The 20,063-nt window shown below is 50.9% G+C and overlaps 3 protein-coding genes across 3 annotated transcripts; 2 read left to right on the top strand and 1 right to left on the bottom strand.

Moving 5' to 3' along the window:
• Positions 1-5,444: 5,444 nt before the first annotated feature.
• Positions 5,445-7,610, bottom strand: BBA_00510 (DNA-directed RNA polymerase I subunit; the record flags this gene model as incomplete). Its single annotated transcript, XM_008595607.1, has 2 exons — positions 5,445-6,193; positions 6,254-7,610. 2 exons carry the CDS (start codon positions 7,608-7,610, stop codon positions 5,445-5,447), a joined length of 2,106 nt encoding a protein of 701 aa, XP_008593829.1.
• Positions 7,611-8,135: 525 nt separating this feature from the next.
• BBA_00511 (GRC3 protein) lies at positions 8,136-10,582 on the top strand (the record flags this gene model as incomplete). The annotated part of the gene is made up of 5 exons (XM_008595608.1): positions 8,136-8,187; positions 8,255-8,465; positions 8,519-8,657; positions 8,706-8,996; positions 9,044-10,582. 5 exons carry the CDS (start codon positions 8,136-8,138, stop codon positions 10,580-10,582), a joined length of 2,232 nt encoding a protein of 743 aa, XP_008593830.1.
• Positions 10,583-14,484: 3,902 nt separating this feature from the next.
• On the top strand, positions 14,485-16,799 carry BBA_00512 (trascription factor; the record flags this gene model as incomplete). Its single annotated transcript, XM_008595609.1, has 2 exons — positions 14,485-14,569; positions 15,109-16,799. The coding sequence occupies 2 exons, from the start codon at positions 14,485-14,487 to the stop codon at positions 16,797-16,799; spliced, it is 1,776 nt and encodes a 591-aa protein (XP_008593831.1).
• Between the last annotated feature and the right edge of the window lie 3,264 nt (positions 16,800-20,063).

Raw genomic sequence — 20,063 nt, forward strand, 5'->3', positions numbered from 1 at the left:
AGAGGCTACATAGGTACCAAGGGAAGGTAGCACTCTAGGCTGTAAATAGGTAGGTACCTCCTGGGCGGGAGGTCAGTAAAGAGGCTTCTTGGCGTAATTGCTCTGATTTGCAGGTGAGGATTGCGCTGTTCCGCAGTCTCCGGGGGGTTGGTCTCACTAGAGGGATCCGCTGAAGGTGCTAAAGGCACGACGACTTGTGCTACTTTTGCCTGTCTGCTACACAAAAAACTGCACTATCCAGTACTGACTGGGATTTGGTAACACCGGAAGCGGCGGGTCAGAAAAGATACATTCACCTGTGGGCCTAGGTACCTCGACTACAGAAACTTTTCCCCCCACATATTTTCAGCCTTGAAAAGCCACGCCAACCAGTCCAGCCCGAATTCTCCCCCGGCGCGGTCGGTCTCTATCAAACCCCCGGCGCGGCGTGACGCTCCTCGGACAACTGGCGAGACGTGGCAACCCTCCCGAACAGCGACGGAGAATGCGGGTGGCCGGTGAGCTGTCCAGATGGAGTTCGATCATGGCACACTCACGCATCGCATTCTTCGTTTGAAACTTTTGCCGGGCGACGCGGCGCTTTCCAGCACGGCCTCTCACTCTCTCGAGGACCCTTGATCGCTTCCCCCGTCACGAAACAAGTCAATTACGTAGTCTTGCAACGGCGCCGCCGCCGCCGGCATACCTTGTTATTATGGTGCAGTCCGGGGAATCAAGTTGAGTTTCCCCCGCTATATGCCCGAAACTTGCCAATAAGTCATCCGAAATACATCTCATAGTTTATGAGTATGGTGTAAGGAAACCAGTTGGTGTTTACATGACCCTAGCTTCCTGCCCCCGGGAGACGCGGACGTAGTAGTGGTCCGTGGATGCCAGACGACGAGGTCATGGGTCGAGATCCACAGAGCCTCAGCATCAGCTTGTGGCTGGCCAGCTAGTTAGAGCAGAGAGGCAATTTGCACCTGCGTCGGCCGCCACGTCACGATGGGCTCGCAGAGCTGAACACGACAGCAGACAGCGCAGACAAACAGCTGCTGCGTCGGTTTCGATCCCCCTGGCTCCCATGCCGAACTCGTTGCACAAGCTAGACTTTTGGCGCCAAGCATGCAGTTGTGCAGCAGTATACGGAGTACTCGGTAGTGCAACGGCGGGATGTGCAGAGATGCATCACCGTCCAATGCGTCATAGGAAGCAAAAGGTACGGGGTATCTAGTCACGAGTCACGGGCTCTCGTTTTAGTTGCCGCTCGTGGCTGAGTTACATGTCAAGAAGCAAGCCATTCTCCGTGCAGGCACAGCAAAGTATGCCGGCTGCGATGCATACATGGCGCGGTGGTGCGGCCAAGGGTCTCTCCTGCGCAGAGAAATTGATTAACGGTTGAGAAGCTGCACAGGTGAGCAGACGTATGCAGCTAGAGGTCGTGTGCGCAGTTGCCGAGATGCTGCGGCATGGATCGTATAGCGTCGCCTATCGAGAAAGGCCTGCTGTACACGGTAGCGGCGGTAGATAGGGCTGTTGGGGCTGGCTGACGTTTCCGACAAGTCGGTGAATCATAACAACGTTGCCGACTTTTTCATTCTCAATTAATAAATGGGGTTGTGTATCCATCTTGAATTCTTGGTTGAAAACTCACACAAGCGGTGAAGCACATCGGTAATTAGACCCAGCGACTTTGGTCAAACAGACGGTGTATCGGGCTGTTGATTTTTGCAGCAGTACGCTAAAGAGCCGGTTTATAAAGAAAAGAAAAATAAGAAAGAATACGCAACAACCCCGCAAAGCAACCTAGGACACAGGTTACAATGTTGGTCACGCGGGCATGAAGAAAACGATGAGCCTTTTGCGTTTGATGGCGAAAAGGGGTTCAATAAAAACTTAGCTTGTTACGATTACTTTGTTTTCATTCGTCGTTTATTCTGTCTTCTAACCAACTGAATAATAATACACATCGATCACGATGCCGAAAGCGATGCCGGCTGCTGATTGGCTGACGCTGGGGCCCTGGGAAATAACGCCAAGCATTTTGGCGTCTCATCGTGCATTCAATATTTTCTGATTTTGATTTTCTCCTTCTCTTTTACGACTATTCAGATTATTCACGCTGCAGCAAGATGCTGTTTTGGGAACTTGCAGCTATTATTGGTGCATGGCAGCAGGCAGAATCTTTCGCGGCAGGCAGAGCTCGGCTGGCGCTTGGCTAGGTTTTTTTTTTTTTTTTTTGGAGCTTCAAACAAACACATGTCATGACGTTGCCTGCAGGGCTTCTTTGTGCTACAGCACTTGTGTGTATGTACGTGCTGGTGGCCAATGGATGGCATCTATCCGTATCTCTCTACGACAAGTACGTTTTCATGATCTTGAATAGATGTCTTTTTGTCTTTTTAATTAGCAAACACGTTATGAGGTCGCCAAGACATGTTGCATCATCTGACGGCTGGTCGCCAACAAACTAACTAGCTTCCTGGGGTCCAAGACATTGCTCTGCGCGGACTCAACTCCTTCATTTCCCCAATGTCCCTTTTTGCTGAATTGGTTGGTCGATCAAAAGAAGCAGAAAAAGGAAAAAAGGTTTAATTTACGCGAGACATCTGATTGACGTGGCTGGTTCTGCCTCGCAGCCCTAACTACGACCAAAGCAAGAAGTTATCCAGACAGACTGAGCAAACGCTTGGTGCTGTGGTGCCCCAGCTTTTGGGAGGCCGCCTTGCACCTCCTACCCCAGCGCTCGCTTCCAGTCCGAGAGCGTGTCAGAGACATGCAGATGCTCCCTTGCATACTCACAGCTCCCGCATCAGATTAGGCAATCCGCAGCTTAACTCTTGAACATTCCTTTGCCCTATTTACAACCCAGAAACCGAGCTAGCTTTCTGGAGCAAAAAGGAGGTTAATAATAGCCATCCTGGCACCCGGATGACACGGATCAGTGGCGGCGTGCAGGGGAGCCCTAGCTGCGTCTCGGTAATTTCCCATGGCCTTAGCCTTTTTTTTTTTTTTTTCCTTTGAAGCCATCGAGCCCCTGGCCTGCATGTATGTACATGCACCCCCAGTTGCACACGCTACAATGCTAGCCTGGTTGCTCGCACGAGAGAGAGAAATGAACTCGAGACTTAAGAGCTCAAATCCTAGTCATTGTCGCGTGTTCAATCGTTGAGTTAATCCAAAAGAAAAGCAGCAGCCGTCGCATCGACGTCTTGCAGCCCAACAGCTCATAGAGCTTCCGGGCGGCCGCCGCCAGCCCAAAAAAGAGAGGGTTCGGTTTACTGCAACGTACCAGCAGGTAGGTAAGGTAGTTACCAGGTCGGGCCATGACGACATTGCTCTCTGGTCTGCATTCCTGTTCCTGGGCGCCTCAGACTGCAGCAGAGTTGACTTTCGGAGGGGGGGGGGGGCGGAGGAGGGGCCCCGCCCGTCAGAGGTACTTGGTCTTGGCATTCGAGGTACTTTGACCACGCGAATGAAGCCTCGGTCCCAAACAAAACGCGACGGAAAACCTCGACCAAACTTTTTTCTCTCCCGACAATCTTGATTCTTCCATTTTTTTCTTTTTTTCTTCGCCTACGGAGTACTGTATTCTCAAGCGGACTTAACAGCACTCAGGAGGGGGGCAGGATGGGTCAGAACAAAAGAAAAAAAAGCGGACTTTAATCACGCGGCAACAAGACGACAAGCCCGCTCACGTAAATCGCCGGAGTTTGCAAACACGCCATTCATCGTGATGCACGTGCAAAACACCCCCATTTTCCGCCTTGGCATAATTAACCCGGCACCCCGACGATGGGAAAAATTGAACAATACGCGTTCAAAGTCTGCCGCTCTGTCAGCCTATTCACTGATATGACACTGCTGGGTAGCAATTGAAATGAACAAGAAAAAAAAAAAATCCCATCCTATCATGTCAGCGTTGTTGGGATCGATGGGGCATGCAATCTCCCCACGCGACCTTGCGTTAACTACTTGATAGGTGCCTAACCAGAAGAAACCAAAAGGCTAGAACAAGCCTCATCTTGGAAGTTTCTTTCACGAAATGGATCAAAAACCAACAATAAGGTATTTTCGTAATTGTTGTCCGACTTTCAACATTTGTGGATATTTTTACCCACTTGCGCATTCAGGTACCATCTCTCCAGCCCACACAAATTTACCAGGCTGTTGTTATTTTCCCGATATATGCCAAACACATCTCATCTTTCTCCAATTCCCGTATTTGCACCCAATGAAAACATGTCATTCGTCCATCTCCAACTTTTTGCAGACAAAGAAACATCCTTTTTTCTGTTAAATCTCCTTTCGAGCTTTTGCCATTCGTAGTCACCGAGACGCTAACTCGAAAAGGCCAGTAACAAACGTAAATTGATCCGCCCGCGAAGCCCGTTGAAATGTCGATGATGACTTGCAAAGAAAACAAACCCTCGGCGAAGCCTTTACAATGACATAGTCGCCGTGTTGAAACAGCGTCTCCACCGCTTCCGCCTTTGCTAGCACTACCGGCATCGTGGTGGTCATTGCGATTGAAGAGACATTTTACATGAACTTGGAGAGATGTGAGAAAGTTTGCCGCAGTCGCGTACGATGCTGTGTCAGTGACAGAACCAAGCAGATGGCTCAGCATGCCAACAACTGCCTCTACAAGTAGTTACAGGGGGGGGACAGGGGAAAGCCCTCTCGATGCCTTGTCTCGCTCGGGAATCTCGCGGCCTTGACTCGGTTTGTCCGTTGTAGAGTCAAAGATCAAGAAGAAGAAAGAACGAAAGAAAGAAAAGATTGACATCTACACTAGCTAGGATCTTATCCAGCGGCCGATCTTCAGATGCACGAATCGTAGCCAGCCAGAGACGCATGATTCGGGAATTTAAAACCACGTCAACCTCCAGTGGGCCGCGGCCGCCGCGTGGGCGGTCGTGGCTGTGCATTCCCTAGAATCAAAAGGCAAAACGTCATGGCAATGCGTAACTAAACTACTTCACTGCGCCCGAGATCAGTCGCAATAGCCATCACAGTTTTCGGCAGTATAACTAAAATCGGGGGTTTGGTATTCATAAAACAAACGCGCATAGTTCTCTGCTCTCATTCCCACTCCAATACCTCGAGGGTCTTCTGCCACCACTCTCTCGTTCATTATCGCCTGCTGCTGTCCAACTGCAAGGTGAAAAGAAGAAAAGAAGAAGAAGAAAACAATAGCCATCAGCAAATACAACAAAATCTTCTTGTGTTTAAACGCCTTCCATGTAATGCCAACTCAAGAGCAAATATTCTCCACCGCATTCCCTTTTTTTCAGCTCTCATCTTTCGTCCAAACCAGTTCATGCGGGTATCAAATGTACCGAACAGGTTCCAAGCCTGTGAATAGTTCCGTCTTGCCAGCCCACCTATCCCCAACATCGGCGCCTCATCATTTCGATCCAGTGATCGTGTCGAGCTTGCTGCGTCTTTCGGTCTCCCTTGATCTACAAGGGAAGCTTAGGATCTGCCTGCTCGTGCCGCTTTGTCTCTTGCGTTGCCTTCTTCTTAACCGGCGTCTTGCGTGACGCGGCAGGCTTTTTGAAACCAGGCAACACAGGCACGGGAACTGGTGTCTCTTTCTTGGCGCCGCTAGACACTTGCGAAAGAGGGGTTGCTGGCTTGTCTTCAGATGATTTGCCCATCTTCGTCTTCTTGGCGGGTGTGGGCGTAGCAGGAACAGTAGCTGATGAGGTAGGAATAGCAGGAGGCACCACAAGTGTCTGCTTGACTGGCAAATGCCCCCCTTCCGAACCCAAATCGGGACTGCCAATGGGAGCAGTCTTCCGCTTTTTTGGCTTGCTTGACGCAGAGACGCTTTCTTTCATCAGCTGCTCGGCAGCAGCAGCATCCTTGTCCTCGGAAATAGTGTGATCTCTTTTGCTCTTCTTGCTCTTTCTGGTGCTCTCCTTGGGGTCTGAAGCTTCCTTGCGCTTTTTGTCCTTCTTCTGACGAGCCTTCGGAGAAGCTCCAGTACGCTCTATATCCCTCATCTCAACATCCTCCTCACTGTGGGCATCGGGATGGTGTGTGCCCACGTCGCTCTTGACACCAATCGGCCGAAAGCGCGCCGTTAGACCCTTGGGCTGTGGACGAGCAATCTTTGCTGACGACCCAACATCCGCCGGCGTGGCTGTTGTGACACCGATTTCGGTGATGCGTCGGATTTGCATGACTTCATTGACGGCGTGGCGAGCTAATAACTTGTTGTCAGTTATGTATCTTCCCCGATTTCTTTGGAGGAGAATTGACTTACACGGCTCGTACGTGGAACCGTCCGCAGGATGAATCAGAATTTGAATAGACTTCGTTGGTGGCATGCTGTCAAATGAGACTCCGTAATCTTCACCATTCTGGCGCAAGATGCTTCCACACTGCTGCGAGGAATCCAGAGGGAATTCAAGATTCTCTACAACAGAGACTGGAACATTAGCGGGCAAAGTGAAGTACCAGAGTTGCTTCCCCTGTTGATTGGCCTCGCTGCAAACCCGAGCCACATCTTGGCCATTGCTTTGTTGTTCGCTTTTACGGAGCTCAAAATCCGGAGGCAGGAAGGTGGGAAGTGCAGCCTGGCTCCCCTGCGCACGTTCTGCGATGTGCATAGATTCGTCCACTTCCTCGTCGTCGCTGGATTCGCCACCGTCTTCGGAGCCACTGCTGGATTCTTCCTCACTTGAGCCGTTGCTTGTAGCGTTGCTTTCCGTCGGCTCGGCCGTCGCGGTCATGGGCTTGGTACCATTGACAATTGGCTTATTCTTTGGCTTAGCAGCAGGCTCTGACTCTTTATCGCTCTCGGACTCGCTTTCTCCAGAGGTTGAGTCATTGCTGCTAGACTCGCGCTGTTTGGCGGGAGAAGTCTTGCTGGCAGGCTTCTTCACAGGGGCGGTCGGTTTGGCGAGGGCGGCTTTACCCTCGCTCTCACTACTCTCCTCCTTGACACTTGAAGAGTCCTCAGAGCTGGAGCTAGAGGCTGAATCTGAGCCGCTATCACTGGGTGAACTGGATGCGCTGGTCGAAGAGGCCTCCTGCTTGAGTACAGGCTTTTTGGCGCTCACTTTCTCGTCACTGCTCTCCGGGTCGGACCCGCTCGGGTCATCATCTGAAGAAGGGGGGGCCTTGACCTTGACAGACGCAGATGTCTTCTTGGAGGCCTTCTGCTTAAGTACAGGCTTTTTGGCGCTCACTTTCTTGTCACTGCTCTCCGGGTCGGACCCGCTCGGGTCATCATCTGAAGAAGGGGGGGCCTTGACCTTGACAGACGCAGATGTCTTCTTGGCCGGCTTCGATTTATCTGCAGTGGAAGTTCGCTCGACGTCGCTATCGGCAATCTCATCGTCCTTGCTGCGCCGTTTCGGAACCTTGGGCTTTGTCAGATTCTTCATGTACGACGGGCCGTCCGAGTCGCTATCATCCGAGCCGCTGCTTTCGCTGCTGCTATTTCCAGAGTCGGAATCGCTGTTGTCGGGGAAGATGCTGGCAGCAGCAGCTGGAACGGTCTTGTTGATCGCAGGTCGGAGGGGCTTCTTGCGAACGGGATTAGACGTCAGGCCCTTGTTGGCCTCCTGAATGTACTTCTGAAGCGAATGAACTTTGAAAGGCTCCTTCGGGGCCATTTTGGCGCGATGCGGGAGAGCCGCGAAATGCTGTGTCGAGGTCAATTGGTTGTTGAAGGAGGAAACTGAAGCTCCAACTTTTCTTTTCTTGCGCCTCCATCAACAATTCACCTTTCACGGCCCGCAAATTTCTTCTGCACGTGTAGAAGTGGCCCGTGCGTACAACTTTTTGACCGCGACAAACACGTCCTCGACTGCTTCATCACAATATGCAGGAACCTCACCCACCATATGCAGGTCAAGCTAGAAATTCGGCAGACCCAGTAATGCAGCTGGTTATTGTACATCAAACTGTCGCTTTTGTATCATTGTTCTCTTTGGTTCTGCCAAGACTCATGCCAGTAGCCAACATGAAATTTTGGTGGGGACAGTCTATCGATAAGATTAGCTTAAATCCGAGTTCGCTTCCACACCAGTTGTAACAACTGACAGCCAGCACTTTTTAATAACGATACCTGGTGTGAGATACATGCACACTGGCCGAATGAACTCTGGCAGTCTGTTGCGCGACTGCTCGAGCCGAGGATGTCGGCTAGTAAGCGCCGAAAGCTGGAGGAGGGGCGAGAGGTCCCAAAACGTGAGTCTGAAGAAGCCTCCGCCCGGCGCGTTAAGTAAAATAAGATATCTAATTCTCTCTCCTCAAGCTGCCTTGAGCGCTTTGTCTGCTCGCCGTCAGCTTGCTGCCGCCGCCGTGTTGCAAGAAACAAGCTTATCCATCGAGGAAGCACCAAAGCAACGAGCCGGCAATCAATTCAGTGTGCTCCAGCGAGCAGCGCAAGCAGACCGTGGCTCACCCAAAAGCCCATGTACGGCCAGGAGTGTGGCCACCCGTCAAGGAACTACCTCGAAGCGCAGGTGAGTGCAGTTCATCGGCGGTCCGGCTACGGTCGAGAACTAACAACGAGCAGCACCGAGAAGGGCGAGGCAACACCAGAGAGTGGCGCCTCGACCCCCAAAGTCGCTTCATACTCGTCTTTTCGTCTGAATAAACAAAATTATAAGAAAGCCAAAGATGGACACTGCGAATTGCGGCTATCTGACAGCGAGGTAAGTTTTTCGCTACACCTGCGGTTGCGGCAAACTAAGTAAATGCAGCGCTTTGTTGTGCTCGGCAGTTTCGGCATCAAAGTAAGGTCTGGTGAGGTTGCTGTCCTCGGTGCAACGCTCACTGCTTCCGAAACTATTCATTGGGTCCATGCTCCAAACTGTCACGCGATTCCTGTGATTCGAACATCCGAAAAGACACGCCTAGAGCTGCACCACGATAAAGCAGACAAGCCACTTCTCCGCCTCTCCTCTTTATCGCCACTGTACCAGCGCATATGGCATGCGGACGACAGAAGCTCTGAAGAGACAGACAATTCTAGCGGAGATACCTTCAGAATAGTAAGTCTTACCGGTGCACAATTAGAAAAGCATGCTAACCAGGCCAGCTCTGCACCTCGGGAGATGCTCCTAAGAAGAGCATTATACGGGAGCTTAATTCACCCGCAGAATGGAATAAAGCAATTTCGGATATAACGAGCTCGGCCGCATTTGACCAGCGAGCTCAGAGTTCTACTCTTGTTTGCGGCCCCAAGGGCGCCGGCAAGTCTACCTTTTCAAAGCTGCTCACGAATCGCCTTCTTACGACTACGAATCGAGCCAGCACAGCACAGCCTGGTCCGGGAGTCGCAGTCATCGATCTAGACCCTGGACAGCCCGAGTACGCACTGGCTGGGACCGTATCACTCGTCCACATCACGAGACCCAATCTCGGCACGCCTTTTTCGCACCCCGGTTTCCATCACGCTGGTCACAGAATCCTGCGCAGCCATGCACTGGCGTCTGTATCGCCGGCCATGTCCCCTTCTCTCTATATTCAGTGCGCGATGGACTTGTACGAAGCATATCGGAGAACATTGCGGAACTGCCCACTACTGATCAATACACCGGGGTGGATCTTGGGAACGGGCTTGGACTTGCTGGTTGACCTGATTACAAAAATATTGCCCTCCCGAGTTATATATATGTCGGAAGATGGCCCTTTTGATGTGATTGATGGGCTGCGCTCTGCTACAAGGAATGAGTTCTTGACGATGCCATCGCGGCCTTCGGAGTATACAGCCAGAACAGGATCCCATTTGCGAGCCATGCAGGCCATGGCTTACTTCCATTTGGCTGACAACTCGGCAGCCTCCAGTCTACCAGTCTTGAGCTGGGATCCCAGACCAATTTCCTCCATGCCACCGTGGGAAGTGCGCTACGCTTCGAAGAGGAAGGGAATCCGTGGTATCCTATCCTACGACCACCAGTCACCACCCGAGCTGTTCAGAGCAGCAATTGATGGTATGGTGGTGGCTGTGGTCGAAATCGAGGACGTCGAGGCGTTTCGCAACATCATCGACGGTTACGACTTGGAGTCTCGGCAACCAGATGCTGTGAACATTGCAGCGAGCAAAGCACAAATAGAACACAGCACTGCTGGGAAAACCACGACGAAGGATGAGCTGAGAACTGTAGTATCACCAGAGGGGCTACCGATGATTTCCAATGCTTACGATGCCACGCTGGATCCTCGTTACTGCCAAGCCATAGGTCTGGCTCTCGTGCGAGGCATCGACACGGTGAGCAAGACCCTGCAGCTTATCTCACCTATAACGGGATCGCAAATACAAAGTGCGCGTTCCCAAGGTCATGATATAATCCTTGTTCACGGAAAGTTTGACGCGCCTACCTGGGCGTATGCCGAGGACTTCTTCTATCAACGCGGCACGGCGTCGCTTGGAAGCAAGGCAGAGCAAAGAGACCTTGACGTGACATATGAAGGGACTGATGAGGATGGCCTCAATGCTGAACTGGATGACACCGAAGATGTGAACAGTGTGTCTGCGGTACCGTGGCTGGAGATTTTGCAGGGCAACCAGAAACGGCCTGTGGGATCAGGTGTCTGGCGCGTACGCCGGGATCTTGGCCGAAACACGGGAGACTAGCTCGGCCGTTGGGCAGCGATATCATATTATACGGAACATGTTTCATCGCATGCCAAAGCTGTGTATCTTTCTGAAGCTTTGACCAAGCCAAGTCCAGCACCTTTTCCCTCTTGCATTCATACCAGGATGCCGTTTAGCCCTAAAATAGGGTGCACCTTTTGCATAAGCTGCTTGCCTGCGTACTGAAAGAGCAGTAGTGTTTACTGCAATCGGTCTTACTCTGCGTAATACACTGTATCCGAGTTTTTGAATAGCGAAACACTTGAGTCGCAACAATTGCATGCATCTGCGCGCCAACCACCGTTGACGATGCAGGGGGGCTGAAGGATTCATCACCTGCAACCTGCAAGGCTCCAGCAACAACGGTCTGAATCAAGATCGACCTCGACGCCGAATGCGACGCCACGGAACCTGCCGGTACAGACACCGTGGAATTTTAGTGGCATTGCGGGCTCATGTGAGACGGACAAGGGCCTCGGCAAGGATTTTTCATGCGAAGAGCGATACCGGCCCCATTGAGCCGTTGCCCGATTATGTACTCGGTATCAACAGCAAGATCACTCAGATTATTCCATCGACCGGCGCGCGCTGCGCGATCGGGCGTGATCGGGACCTTGGTCTTCAGGAAGAAAGTTCGTGTAGTCGGCGTTTGAAAAAAGCAAAACCCGGTCGACCAGCGCGCAACACGGACTCTTCCCCAGCAACTCGGGTGGGACTCACCCGGCGCAACGGTTTTTTGCGAACTAGATACTCCACGTACTCCGTAATTAACAGTCGAACGGACCCCATTGCCGCATCCCTTGCCTTGTACGGATACTGGTAGTTACGAAGTGATAACGGATTGGTGCGGACGACAGTCGTTTCACATCCTTTTTACGAGCTTATAGAGCTGTCCCGTGAATCGTTTTTGTGTCATTGTATCCGTCTTCGGGGGCAAGTTTAAGAGACTCGTGCGGTCGAATCACTTCTTTCAAGAAAAAAAGACCCTCATTAATTGGTGAGACTTAGATTTCAGCTGTCGGTAGATGAGCTAAATGTGGTCAAGACTTGGACATGCATACCGTAGACAATGCAGCCACATGCATATGCTGGACATGGGGCCCGGGCCCGGCGCAGAAACAGGTGCAGGGATAATCCGTAGGTAATATTGATACATTGTGCAATGTGACAAAACGGTTGTGCTTCGTGACGTGGAGAGCATGGCTGCATGCTACATGACACGCTACAGGTGGTACGGTGTCGCTAATGAAGATTGAAGTAATGCTCCAGCTGTTCTTGCCAACTGGGCGCAAAACCGCGCCTCGCGTTGATGAGCGGGCATTTCACATGTTTGGTTCAGCAGCGTGCTATGTGCATTATAGACTCATCTACGGAGTAAACTGTGCCCAGTATCGTCGGACAAAGTCGAAAGAAGCAGGCAACTCGGTTGGGGCAGGCGTGCGTTGGATTGCGGTTCATTCGAGTGAAGCCAAAGGGACCTCAGCCAGCCGCGGTGGCTTCGAGGCGTCGCATCACGATTCACTGGTATAAGACAATAGGGTTTACCAGTCACAATTGACCGATGGTGAGCAAGTTGATTGGTAGCAGTTCAACCCGCAGGTGAGCAAAGAGACAACAAGAACGTTGGCTTTTCAATAGACTTGGAGGATGCTGGCGGCCACTCATGATGTACCTGGTCATTTACACTACTGTCCACTATTCCTACATACGTCGGGAAGTATGCTTTGTAGGCGGAATTCCTTTCGTAATTCTTCTGCTTTGGTTTTCTAGGCAGAACAGGCTCGAGCTCAAAGCAAAAGTTGGTTCTAGTGATCGATTCCTTTATTTTTATTTCATTTTGTCTTTTATTTTCTGGCTCTTCCAGAAGAGGCCCCAGAGGAAAAGCAAAGGGATGTATGTGCACAAGAAGTCGCTGCCAAGTATTTGTCTGAGTTTGTGGGTGGCCAGCAGGCCATGGGACATGGAAGTCTCAGGTATATGCAGCCCATCCGAAAAGAAAGAAGACGGAAGTTTTGAGATTTTTGTGATTTGTGAACAAACAGAGAGCCCCAAGTAGATGAGCACTGGTGGCTGCAACGGTGTTGCTGGGATGTTGTTTCACGCGTGCGACAGCTGATGGGCCTCGATGTGTTGTACTGGTATCCGTATATTCGCCGCCGCGCTGAGAATAAAGCAGATTAAATATTTGAGAGCCTGCCATTCCGAGCGCAACTTTTTGGGGACAACTACGCTCTTCTAATACTCGTTTCATAGCAGCAACAGCATCACCAGCATGACAACACTGGCATCATTACTAGAACTACATGGATAGCATTAATAGCACCAACATCACTAGTAGCATCGACAACACTTTGAGCCTATTTTATTTGCTCAAAATAAACCATTGTTTGCTTTTCTTTTCTTTTTCCGTCTTCATCATCATGGCGAGCGGTAGCTTGTCACTTGTGTGCTTGGCCGAGGCTGAGAGAGAGCTCTGTAGCCCCCCCTGTGACCCCTCCGTGGACTGACTGCATGGATATGCCGATGTAGGTCTGGGTTAAGCTTTTCCAGCATCGGTATGCAGGATAAGTCATCAAGGGAACGAGCACCGCAAAATCAGTAATTAATCTACGATCGTTTTAGTTGGTCTCCTCTTTTCGGGCTGCCCTAGCTCGGCCTGTTTGAGCACCTTCATTCGCCGTCGCACTCAGTTATCAAGTAAATAGCGGGTCACCTGGCACTATCGGCTACTCACCGCACTGAGATTATCTGCATTATTTACAAAAATATCATTTTTTTACATACAGATTCAAACTTGATCAATTATTACGTATGTCTCTTCAAGACAAAGATTCGGTTATTTGATCAATGCACAAATGTAGTCAACAACAGATAGCGGATTTTACTCCCCCCCCCGTCCCCTTCGCGGGGCTGCATCCTGGACCAACGTGTACCCGGTACATGGAGGCTCGGCAGTACGAAGTGGGGGAAGGTACAAGCTCGGCCGCCATGAATGACTGCGCCTCTGTGCATCGCAAAATGCTCAAGGTACAGCGGCTGTGGGAAGACCGAGGACCATTTTCCATGGCACAGAACATGGTTGCTCATGTACTCAGTACTAACTGGGACTCGCAACTCGCTCTCATCATTCCATGGACTGTGTTACGCCTACAAATTACAATGGAGTACTCTACAAGGTTTATAACGAATCGGAAAAGGTACGGCAACGGGCATCAAGAGTATCACGTATGTAGTTAGCGATCAGCACCAGATTTAAGCACACAAATGCAAAGAATTACCGCGCTACAGGGATTAATGGGTAAACCCCAACTGTACGAATAAGCAAATCACATTCAAAGGGATGGCGGCACCGGGCGGGAAAGGCCTTGGAGACATCAGCCCACTGCAGCCCCAAGAGCCCCTCGATCCTGCTGGAACCCCGCCCAAGGGCTGTTGCTGACACCGTTTGCCGCCCCTCCCACCAGTCCCTGCTACCGTCCTACCTAGGCAATACCCATGCAATTATCAATTGGAAAGGTATAAAAAAGGTACCTGCCTCGCCTAACAAGTATTGAAAAAAAAAAAAAAAACAAGGGTCTCTGCTTTAGGTACTCCGCGACTGCCTGTATTTGTTCGCCAACGGCCAAACCCACCTAGGTACCTTTGTATCCAGCCCCATCTTTCCCAACGCTTCGCTCCCACCTGTTTGCACGTCGTCCAACGACATTTCCACCTTTTGCCGCTTCCTCCCACAACCTCTATTTTCTCTTCATCATACCACACAAGCATGTTGCTGCAACGTCCATGATTCCCGTGGAAAATGGACGCCAGCTCCGGGGACAACGGCCAGGCACGCTCTTCATGTACCGAGTGTCAGCGCCGCAAGCAAAAGGCATGTTATATCCGAAACCACCGTTGCCACCATGAACAACCACTACATCTACTTTCAGTCTCTATTACCCAACGACGAAGCGTCTTTGACACACTACCCCGCCCTCTGCTGCTCAAGTTTTCTAGAGACATCATCTAACGCGCTTCCAGTGCAATCGTCAGTGGCCATGTAATCACTGCCAGAAGCGCAAAGTCGCCGATCGTTGCCGCTTTTCCCACGCCACCACCGGATCTTCAGAGCGAGCGCCCTCCAGCGGAATCCGCAAGCGCAACCGTAATCGCGATGAGCAGTCCGAGCCCAGCTCTGATGAAGATGACACTCAAGACTTTGCCGCCATCGGTTACGGAGGCGCGCATTTCTTTACTAACCTCGAGGTTCAAAACGAAGTATGACCGTGCCGCCAATTCGGCCAGAGACCCGCCGTACCCTCACCATCTACCTTACGCTTGCTAACTTGTGCTGCATCTTCAGAAAAAGCCAAAGCCTCCTGCAAAACAGCACTTTGTGGCTGCCTCGAACTGTCATCAATTAGAGCGTGCATTACAAGTGCTTCCACCCCGCACCACCACAGGCAAGTTTCACATACCAAAATAACAAAGCTCACCTTTCTGTTTTTTTTTTTTAAATATGCAGAAGTTCTGACAATTGAAAACAGACTCATTGGTGCAAAATTTTCTTTCCCGCGTCAATTACCATTACTACATCATCTACGCTCCAGCCTTTCTGCAGGAATACCGCGAATGGTGGATAGCCCGCTTCGCGTTGCAACCTCTTGGACTGCAATGGACCTGTCTTTTGCTCACGGTCTGCGCCTGCTCGGCCCAGTATACAGACTCTGACCTGAAGAGGAAGCTTGAAATGGAACTCGGCGAGCCCGTCTACCGCCTCTCTAACAAATATCACAACGCGGCCCGCGAACTTAACTCCGTCATCCCCATCAGCAGCAACCATATTTTCAACGTTCAACATCTCTTGCACTCCAGCTATTGGTACAAGTCTGAGGCCCGCTTCGTTGAGGCCTGGCATGCGCTCAGCACTGCGATTCGTGAAGCTCAGGCTTTGGGCATGCATCAAGACCAGCTTGCCGGCTCAATCTCGGAATTTGATTATGAAATGCGCAGGCGGCTTTGGTGTGTCTTGGATACGTGGGATTGGCAAATCTCGGCGCTTCTTTCTCGGCCCAAGCTCATTGACCGCTCCGAATGCAAGGTGTCGCTGCCCGCACTTACATTGGAAAACTATTCGCCTTCACCACTCCTCCACATGAAGCTGCAGTCGGAAGTCATTGGCGAGTTGGCAAGCCGCTTCGGCTCCCCACGAGAGGTAACATCCCCTGCCCAAATTGACCAGTATACCCGCGTCATCCTCAACTGGATGCAGAGGTTTCCGCAAGTTTACAATCTCGACAAGCCCGACACATCAATCGACTCAAAGTACTCTTGGGTCACCCTGCACCGCCATTACTTACACACCATGGCCCATTCCATGTTGATAGATCCTCTACGCGCGTACATGGCCAGGCGAATGACGGCGAATTCACACCCGGACGATTTGAGAATACGTGACCAGGGCATCATCTACACAATGAAACTTATGTCAGCCTTGACCGCATTCTTCGACTTCTTGTATCCTAAGGATGCCAAGTTCCATTGGGCTCGATTTTCCATCTTTGACACTGCCGCCGTTCTCTGCTCCGCCATTCTGCACGATGAAGATCACTGCATCCCGAACAGGCATGAAATACTCATAGCCATTGAATCTGCAAGATCCATGCTCGAGCGGTTGGCATTGGAAACCCGCACTGCGAAAACATCATTCGAGATATTGTCCAAATTGGCAAAACGCATCGAAAACCCATACTTGCCACCGAGGATGGCTGACAGTCACCACAAACGTATCAGGGTCGCCGAAGAATCCCTTACACCGCCATTCTTCCAGCACGGCGACTTGTTGGTCGGATCTAGCGACGTAGGCAGCATCGATGGTATTGACGCATACTCGGCCTCACCTGCCGGAAGCGGCGGGGTGGCGCAGAGCATCGCTAGCGCGTCACCCGCGTACGGCTCCGGCTTTGCCGATGTGTCGGGAGGCTACGCGATGCCAGATACCATGACATTCGTGAACGATGGATATGATGTACCATATTCTATACCACCGACGGCGCAGGCATATCCCGATTCCACCTTGATGCCCGCACCGCCCAATCCATACATGCCGCCGACCCCACGCGAGTCGTACGCGCAGCTCTCTCTTGATGGATTCTCAGAGGAGCAGCTGGGAGATTTGGCAGCTCTTTGGAATTACCAAAGTTTGGATCTTAATTTTGTGCCTAATCAAAACGGCTAAGGTTTCATATTGCCCGTGAAGGGTGCATACATTTGTTGATTTATTTTTTACAAAACGCATACGAATTGGATGAAGAGCGTTATTATTACATTTTATTGTATACCCACATATCCGGCGCTATTGTTCTGTTTACCATGGGCATGATTCTACTTTTGAGCTACAGGTGGTTGTAAATCTTCAACTGGCGTTGGAGTTGCTCTAATCATGCAGTTTTTGTTATTGAAAGGTAGAATAAAAATTATATAAAGCTGTGTGCGATGAAAGACTTTGCCACCCTGACTTACCTGCCTAACTTGGAATGATTGTGCCTCAGATGCCACAAACGAACAATGGTGAGAATGTGCGGCACGACATCGACCTGTACAATGTACTATATCCCACGGGTGACGCTGACATGTTGTGAAAGCGACTTTTCCACCTTGCTCTCCGACTGTAGGAGGCCATGTAGCCGTCAATCTGTCTATTTCTGAAAGGTGCGCAAGAAAACAACAAAACGGGAAAACGGAATGAATGCCACATAGCGTAGGATACCCAGCCTGCGTCATCAGTCGTGCAAAGGGTGGCCCAATCGTTTACACAACTTGTCGTTCATCACCACCTCTCCTCTGCCCTCCTCTCTCTCTCTCTCTGTTACTGTACAGCCCGCCTCATTGAGCCTCTTTTGCTCTCGCTCTCCGTTACTGACGCAGCCCGCCTCTTTGAGCTTCTTAATCTCGTCTTCCACGGCAACAATGTATCGTTGCGGCTCTCCTTTTTGCCTCGGCTGAGTCCATTGCGCTGGTCCAGTGGCGGCAGAGGCACGCACTCGCGCTTCTGTGGCTTCAAACCCGGCGGAAAGCGTTTCCACAAGATCATCTACAAAGAGTTGCAGAGTCTCTTGTCTGTCATTTTGGGCAGAGCCCATCTCCTCACACCGATGATGGGAGAGCAGACTGGCCAGTGGACACGTCTCCCGCCACGCGGCGATTCCGTCGTCGCGTTTGGCTTCCAATCGCGGCAGCGACGACAACAAGACCGATGAGCACAAACTAGACGTTCCGTTTGTGGTATCATCAGAGCACTGGGCTGAGGGTGAGACTAGGGCAGTGGCGGTGGTGGCGATGGCTTCTTGCGCAGTCTGGCTGTGGCTTGATTGTGTAGGCACAAGGGCCTGGCTGTTTCTTGTGAGCCCGTTTCTAGGAGACTCGCGCGGGGTAAAGGGGGAGAGACAAAGAGAAAAGAAAAGGTCGGATAGAAGCGACGGGCTTACAGTCTGGGGGAAGGCGGATGGGCGTGGAGGGATGACAGCGACTGACACGATGGCATTCTGACTGCTGAATACAGTGATGCTGGTGAATGTATTGGGATGCATGTGTATATTGTAATGGAAGCATATGAAACGCCGTGCGATGTATAACACAGAGAAGAAAGATACAAGAAAAAGAGTAAAAGTTTTGAAAAATACGCAGAAAAGTAATGTCATGTAGAAAAAATGAGGCGTCTGGCAAAGGTCTTGTACGAAAGGATTGCCGTTTTTTTGCGGAAACTGGCGGCGACCTCATGACTTATACGCAGCTCTCTGGCCCTCCCCTCTAGGCAGACTCAACCTGCGACTCGGCTTGCGTACCCAAAAGATTTGCCAGCCAGAAAGAGCTTTGGGGCCATTTTCTTCCACTTTTTTTTTTTTTTGGTCGGGCAGGGAAGCAATATCTTTGTTTTGCCAACCCCCAACGCAACCTCTTTCCCCCCCATATTCCATTTTGTCTGGTGTGGCTGGACAACAGTGGCAGGTTTTTTTTTTCGATGCCTTGAATCGATATCTGAAATTGGGGGCCCAAATACCAGGTCACCGTTTCGGACTACTTGGGAGAAGGAGGAGGGTGCAGAAAGTCGACACATGCATAAAAGCAAGCCAGCGTCAAGCGTATGCAAGAAGAGCGCAGGTACCATCTCCTGCTTTTGGACAAGCGCACGACGCCATCAAATAGTCAAGACAATAACTAGCTGTTGGATGCTTTTTTTTTTTTTTCTTCATGCTAGCTCTCGCCTGGGAAAGAAGCCGCGTGTTCGGATGGGCCGCGCAGGACATGTTGGGCACGACATGTTGGATGTTTTGCGTTGGGCGCTCAAGATACGAAGTGGTCAAACATGTGAAGAGAGAAACCACTGACGACAGACAGAAATCACTAACCCTCCCCGGCTCTCAAGGCACGATGCGTCGATTGATTTGCTACTGGCCACGGATCCTGCATGTCGACTTGGGGAAGCGGGTGGATGCCCAACCAGATTGCTGAACTAGGTCGGCTCCCAGTTCCCCGGGGCGGGGGGGCTTGGCATCTGGTGATCTCATGTGTAACACTGAGCTTGCACCGGTCATGTTGGCTGCTGCATGCTTGATGATTGCGGGAGATGCATTTGTGTTTTTTTTTTTGATGTGATTAGGCCCGACGAGGGTGGCTGAAAGGCAGCAGGAGACAAAAGTCCAGTTCCAGATACTCAAGAGATTTATTTATTGGACCCGGCGATGATGCCCAGACGAAAAAAAAAAAAAAAAAAAAAAAAGTCGGCCTATTTTAGTACCCAACATCAATAGACGCTCCTCGGGATACTTTTTCCGTTGAGCACCTATGAATAAATGCAACTGTAAATACTTGCACTGCTGGGCAGAGACACTGATGCTGGCAAATGCAACACCCGCATGCAGATCATCACGCCCGCTGAATACCGCAACAGGCGCTTCTCTAGCAAGACGAGACGGCTGTACGAATATGTCAAGTTTCTAAGGGGAAGAGGAAGACGTCTTTCCGCATGAAATCATTCTGTCAGCCTCGTTGTAGCGGAAAGACGTCCGGGCAAATAGTGTCATGTCCGGGGAAGTAATGCCGCCAAAAATCCCCCAGCCCTTGTTTTTGCTGCCCAATCCTACCACATAGCGTAACACTGAGCATGCTTCTGGACTCGGGGGACGGGGTTTACCATAAAAAAAGGACAAGTTTGTTACAGACAATGTCTGATGTTGATTGTTTTTTTTTTTTTTTTTTTGCCCTATTCTGCTTTGCCATTTTTCTCCGGGGCAAATCATGCATCTAATACCCGATTTTCTGATGCAACATAACAGCAGGGCTCCTTCAACTCCCGCTCTCGGGGGGAAGGGGGGGAGGGAATGCTCCGTCGTCGTCTTGTACATCTCGCGGATGCAGGAAAAGCAGCAGTACATTGGCGTGGTGAGAGACTCGCCATTTCTTCTTGCGCCCAATCAATATATAACTTCATGGCCACACGGTC

This window comes from Beauveria bassiana, assembly GCF_000280675.1.
Source record: "Beauveria bassiana ARSEF 2860 unplaced genomic scaffold BBA_S00001, whole genome shotgun sequence".
NCBI lineage: Eukaryota > Fungi > Ascomycota > Sordariomycetes > Hypocreales > Cordycipitaceae > Beauveria > Beauveria bassiana.